Source organism: Oncorhynchus mykiss, chromosome 22, assembly GCF_057628025.1.
Source record: "Oncorhynchus mykiss isolate SJ-2025 chromosome 22, ASM5762802v1, whole genome shotgun sequence".
Lineage (NCBI taxonomy): Eukaryota > Metazoa > Chordata > Actinopteri > Salmoniformes > Salmonidae > Oncorhynchus > Oncorhynchus mykiss.
In genome coordinates, this window is record NC_143043.1 from 33,062,101 (window position 1) to 33,069,066 (window position 6,966).

General features: G+C 42.4%; 1 protein-coding gene across 4 annotated transcripts in view; it reads right to left on the reverse strand.

The window, feature by feature from the left end:
- LOC110501686 (M-phase phosphoprotein 8) overlaps window positions 1–5,462 on the reverse strand; it is a 40,190-nt gene extending 34,728 nt beyond the window's left edge. For 2 of the 4 annotated variants that reach the window (XM_090215884.1, XM_021579419.3), the window contains exon 1: window positions 5,124–5,462. In XM_090215884.1, the coding sequence (XP_090072010.1) occupies window positions 5,124–5,213 (90 nt within the window). In that variant the 5' untranslated portion in view covers window positions 5,214–5,462. The remainder of the gene's footprint in view (window positions 1–5,123) is intronic. The other 2 variants (XM_021579422.3, XM_021579418.3) reach the window with 1 other exon arrangement.
- Window positions 5,463–6,966: the final 1,504 nt, after the last annotated feature.

Consider the following 6,966-nt stretch of genomic DNA (forward strand, 5'->3'; position numbering starts at 1 on the left):
CCAACCTAAGTGTATGTAAACTTCCGACTACAACTGTATGTCCGCTTCTTCTCGTGTTGTATTTTTGATCTCGTCTCCTTCGCTCCTTCTGTGCTGTGTGCACCTACGATTTACACCAAAGATCTGTATATAAATGACAACATGCTCATGTCTCCGCTCTAACAACGGGAGTCATTGTCCCAATGACTTGGGCTTATTTTGGACAGATTTTGGCAGGAGTGAAACAGTCATCTTCTCTGTTTGCGCACACACACACACAACAAGCCCGTCACAACAAATATGAGAGATCACTTCTTCCTCTCTGACAAGCGGTTTGGTCCAACAGAAACAGTCATATGGACACTGAAACAGAGACATTATTTTACCATAATAGTGAAGTTAACCTTTCTAATTATACCCTTTTTATGTCTCAACTCTTCAAATTGCTCGCAGAGCAGATGTTACTAAAACAGGAGTATCAATGAACATTGATTCAGTTTGTCAGCTAGCAGAATTTTGGCCAAAGACTGTTATACTGGCTGTGTAGTCTTCTTTATAAATGTGCAATAAGCATAAAACAATTATATACAGAATGTTCATTCCATAATGCAATTAGCGGGAAAACATCGTTGTCAAATAGGCACTGCACAAGCAAGCATTTTCATGTGAGATGAAAATATCCATTAAAAAAATGAAAGGAGATCTAATACGCTACTTTGAAGCAAGGTAAGACATGCCTCATATGTATTAAAATGTTCAGGTTTCAAACAATTACGTACTTTTTCAAAATACATACCGCCTCCAGCTCATTGCAAAGTGATGTGTGACGTGGTGATGAAGCCTGTCTTCCGTTGCCATTTGATGCACTGTTCAAAACAACTGAGAACTCAGAAATCTCCGACTTCCGACTTCAGTGCTTTCAAGACAACTAACTGGGAACTGGGGAAAAAACGAGCTCCGAAAATCATTTTAAACTCTCATCCAACTCGGAATTCCAACTCGGAATTCTAACTCGGGAACTCTGGACTCTTTCTAAAGCTTCAACTTTCCGAACTGAAGATCACTGACGTCATGATTTCACCTTGTATTTCACGAGTTCCCAGTTGCCTTGAAAGCACCACAAGATGCTGCGGCAGCAGCAGATTTTTCACTCAAAGGCTCTGTATGCTGTGCACGTGTGATTAATAGGATCATTCACAAATACTGAACACAAACTGCAATTTAATTCCACTAGATTATGCAAATTAACCTAGACCGATAAGCATTACCAGTCACACGTTTTTACAGTCACACGTTTTTACATCGACTGGTATATCCATTAATTAATAGGTTAATTAAGCAATGAGGCATGAGGGAGTGTGGTATATGGCCAATATAACACAGCTAAGGGCTGTTAATATACAAGATGCAAAGCGGAGTGCCTGGATACAGCCCTTAGCCATGGTATATTGGCCATATACCACTAACCCGCAAAATGCCTTATTGCTATTATAAGCTGGTTACTAACGTAATTAGAGCAGTAAAAGAACATGTTTTGTCATATCTGTGGTATACGGTCTGATATACCACGGCTGTCAGCCAATCAGCATTCAGGACTCAAACCAGCCGTGGTATATTGGCCATATACCACACCTTCTCAGGCTTTATAGCTTAAATTCTAATCGCAATGGGATTTTTTATTTTTCTCCCGGACAATTGGCCAGAGACAATTTTATCGGCGTTTCTATTATTTTTTTTTTATCTGACAAAAGCCGCCTATTACCGGCTAATGGAAACCCTGCCCCACACACACATGCTGAGTGCAATGTAATCGGCCATAATCGGCATCCAAAAATGCAAATGACTGATTTTTAAGTTTTCATAACATCGGCCCTAATTAACCGGCCATTCCGATTAATCGGTCGACCACTACTGCCTACCCCGACCTCCCCTAACCCGGATAACGCTGGAGCAATTGTGCTCCGCCCTATGGGACTTACGATCACGGCCTGTTGTGATACAGCCCGGGATCGAACCAGGGTCTGCAGTGACGCCTCTAGCACTGAGATGCAGTGCCTTTGACTGCTGCACCACTCGGGAGCCAAAAATATGGGCAGTTATTCTAACATAGGCGGCGTGTGGATTTCAAGCTTTGGGGAAACTTTTCACCATAAAAATGCAGACTTATGTAAGAGCCTACTATTCCTAATATGATGATTAGATAACCTAACTCAATCACTGTTGGCAAAAAAACTCTTCAATGCTGTGTGTAATGGCTTGGAGTAGGCTATAACAAATACAATATGACGTCCCTCTAACCTAATGGAGAATATTAATGCCCTCTTTATCATTGGGCACCGACACAATAATCCAGACAGTGAATATGCACACTCACCGGGGATATGGCCGATGTTCTCCGCTGGTGCTAATAAAATTCAATACTTTTCGCTCAATTAAGTTGATTATTTTGATCATTAAAACACAGATTGGAGTCTTCATTGTCTTCTCTTTAAAGCAATAGCCATTTGTTTTCCAAACAGTTTTTCTGCGATTGTATATTTAAATATTGCAATATGCCTGGCTCTCCACTTTTCACTGACAGTCGCAACTCAACAATCATCTATACGGCATTTGCAGCACGCTCTGCCCAAACTGCGGGCCCTTCCGACTGTAGGCAATGCGATTTAAAATAAAGCTAATAATCTTCTGTGACCAAATCATGCTTTCTGGTGTAGTAGCTTATTTAAATTTTATTTATTTCTGTATAAACAGGAGTAAGCTAATTAGGCTATATCATTTTGGCAATTTAATTAAATGTACATTAAGGAAAGCTTAGCTTCCCCTAGCCTTATGGACTCGCTGCCAATGTCGTCTTCTAACATTTTCAAATTGCTCATCGAAATTCAGTAAGAATGACACGCGCCGCTGTATCCAAGTTGCATGTTCTGTTACGATGAATTACCATAAATTAAATGTGATTTGTCATTCTGAGAACCGTGGGTGCACGCCCTAATCAGGTTATGCAACCAATGCATATGGGTCCAGTACATTTCTTAAATTCAAACGCTGCCAGTCAAATGTCCGGCATCACATTTTCCTGCTACGTGTACATATTAACTCACCTTGTACCCCTGCACATAGACTCTGTACAGGTACTCCTTGTGTATTAACTTTGCATTGTTGGAAACGGACCCGTATGTTAGCATTGCACTGTTCGTCTACACCTGTTGTCTACAAAGCAAGTGACAAATACATTTGATTTGACCCATGCCTACTCATAGACCTCTCCGTCTGAGACAAACACACATTCAGTTGAAAGGCTGTGTCTAGCACTATGGCACACAGCCAGTATTTTCAGTCCCCACCCTCCTATCCAGTGAACTGGGACAACAGAGAGCTCCAGTCAGATGGAATAAGGGACAGGGGCTGCAGAGTTCTCTGACAATTTGACAGACTTTGCTTGTTTGGATCATGTGAATAATGTGTTCTGGTTCAAGTGCGGTACAAGTGTGACTGTAGCACAGTGCATGGCTGGTTGGGATTATAAATAATACTATTTTTTTTTTAAAGAGTCAGGTTTCTCTCTCCCCAGTCCATCTTCCTCAGAGGCTTTGTTTTCCTTTCTCATGCCTCAGCTCAAAAGCAGTTACATAAGAGGAACTGGCTGTGTGAGTGACACCAGACCTCCCCCTACACACACAGAACCCTCCTCCTCATCCAATATTGCCCTCCCCTCCGGAACTTTGCCTTTGCTGGGGCTGGGTATTTCACTGAATCGCTATTGAGCGACAATCACAAACACAAGCCTCAGACAAGCCTCTCTTTCTCCCGTTCTCTCTCCATTTCACACACACGTTTGTCTGCAGAGGAGCCTTCTGGTCCATCTTGTGTGGCAACACAGCAGCTCCCTTCTGTGGTGTCGTGCAGGGTTCCCCAACTGACCTGCGGATGGTTTTATTTGGCCCCCCAAGTTTTTAGAGAAAAGAAATCATGCGTGTGTAAATGTTTTTGTTGGACATAAGTTCAAGTATTCCCACGCATAATAAGAGAGACACGATGTGCTGGTATACAAATGTAAAAAAGGTAAGGAATGATTATGTATTAGTCAAACATATCTGTTTGGGCTTCTTGTGGTCAATTTGCAGTCTACAAATGATTTGTAATTATGTTCCGGCCCCCTGACCAATAAAAAAACAGCCGGCGGCTGAATCTAGTTGATGATCCCTGGTGTACTGTATGTAGTACAGTTATCTCACCAGACTGAAATGTGGTTGCCATCTGTCTGATTCTCAGGGGATTTTGTAAACCGTTCTCAGACAAGTGGGAAGACAAACCCTAGCCAAACTCCAGTCCTCCCACCCCCTTTTCGCCAAAGTGTGCACTTGTTCACTCCCCCTGTTGTTCACTCCCACTTGTTCACCCCGTATTGATGCTTTGCCTGTTTGATGGTTAATCGGTGGGCACTGAATAACCAGTGCAACCTAACTAGAAGAGACCAGTGTAATGTTCTGCAAGGACACCTGGCTGTACCCACAACTCAAAGAAAGCCGACTCATTATTGTAGAACACCATCACGTGAAAAGGAACGGTCTGTACCATTGTATTATGTACCGTGGGAAAAGGAGCGTCATTGCTAATGTATTTAGTTAGCTCGAAAATAGAACATGTCTAGAGACAGTGTCGATATACATGGCCAACATAACAAAAACAAAGATGACAGCAGAAGATAGAATTATGCAGCTGCCTACTAGACAGTTAGAGCTAGTTACGAGTTGGTTGTACACGCGTTAACACGGAGGGTTTGTTCTATTTGGCAAGTCTCTGCAAGTGGGACTGGCTGAAGTCCAGTGGATGAAAGAATAACACCAGTCTGTCTGGCCAAGCTTTAATATTCGTGCAAAGAGGGGGGCGTCGGATGCCTGTGCAAAGTTGTGCAGCCATTGACATTTCCTTTGCGGTTGGCTAGTTAGCAAACTGTTCATTTTATACATCAGTCAACTGTGCGTGGACATTTGAGCGTTTCTCTGCGTTAGCTAGCCATATAACGTTATTTAGTTTAATACAAAAGGGTTCCTAGTGTTTGTCATTGTCAAATTGTGTAGTTTGTTAGCTAGCAGCAACGTTCAGTTAGCTAAGTTAACAACAAGCTTGCTTTGTTACTGTACCTCCTCCGTTCGCATGTCAATAATCCTCTCCACTTCGTAAACATCTTCAACCTCGTCGTCGCTGTCTCCAGCCTCTGGCTTTTCCGCCATTTTATCGTAACAGGAATAAACAACAGTAATTATCTTATTATGCCTTCGCCGGTATTAAAGCCAAGCCCTGAGATAGCTAACTATCTACAGTACACGCTATCAATTTTTATTAGCTTTGTTAGCCACAACAACTGTATGTTAGGCTAGCTGGTTAACTAACATTAAAGAGCGGGGGGCTGATAGACTAGGCGGGCTGACTGAGTAGCCGGAGGTACGTCTTCTTCGTGTAGTTGACTTCTTCGATGAGGCAGTTGGCATCCAATACATTTTGTATTACCGCCACCTATTACACTGGAGTATACCTCCTTTTTACTTTGCTTGAAAAAATTATAATAATAATGATAAAGAAAAAATGTCATTAAGAAAACAATACCCTACCATCTAACCCTACACTCACAAAAAACCCACCACCCTACTCTATTATTTATATATCTTACCTCAGGCCAACAGTCTGAAAGGACAGTACACCACCAACCAACACACCCTGTACCTCTTCTTCTGTCAAGTCTCGGACACCCAAATACCTCTCTGCAGCTACCACCACAACCTCAATGTTCTGCAACTTACATTCCATCCCTGCAGTACAGTTGATAACCATTGCTATAAACGGAACAACACATTCACCATACTGACGCCCCTCAGGGGTGTGTGCTTAGTCCCTTCCCATACTCCCTGTTTGCCCACGACTGCATGGCTGGGCACGACTCAAACACCCTAATTTAGTTCTCAGACAAAACGATGGTGGTAGGCCTGATCACCGACAACGATAAGACAGCCTACATGGAGGAGGTCAGAGACCTGGTACACACCTTTTCTATTTATATACTGTCGATAATGTCTGTACACGCCATCATGTGTAGATGGGAGACCAGATGCTGCTGGAAGTGGTGTTGGAGGGCAAGTAGGAGGCACTCTTTCCTCTGGTCTAAAAAATATCCCAATGCCCCAGGGCAATGATTGGGGACACTGCCCTGTGTAGGGTGCCGTCTTTCGGATTGGACGTTAAATGGGTGTCCTGACTCTCTGAGGTCATTAAAGATCCCATGGCACTTATCGTAAGAGTAGGGGTGTTAACCCCAGTGTCCTGGCTAAATTCCCAATCTGGCCCTCAAACCATCACGGTCACCTAATAATCCCCAGTTTACAATTGGCTCATTCATCCCCCTCCTCTCCCCTGTAACTATTCCCCAGGTCGTTGCTGTAAATGAGAATGTGTTCTCAGTCAACTTACCTGGTAAAATAACGGATAAATAAAATAAAAATCATATACATATACAGTATTTCTATATTTCCTAATTCCTTTCTTTACATTATTTGGATTTGTGTGTTTTGTTTTGTTAAGTATTACTGCACTGTTGGAGCTAGGAACATAAGCATTTCGCTACACCCGCAATAACATCTGCAAAATATGTGTACTCGACCAATAAAATAAAATTTTATTTAGATTTTTGATAGTACACATATCTGCTGGAGCCAGACCCTATTGAACCCAACTCTCGCATGGCACTACTTAGTGGGCGCAGACAGTGTGTAGTAGATCACACATGCCTCGCCCCACCTGCCGCTGCCCAGTGTGCTGTCCGCAGATAGACCTACTCCAAAAATGGAAAAAGGTACATGGGCTGGCAGACGTGATGATCAGCCGGTCATATCAAAGATGTTCAAGATCCTGAATTTTTTATTCCAAAGGTACTTTTACTTTAGAATACAACATTCTCATTAAATCAATCGATCATCAATAAATATGAGCATA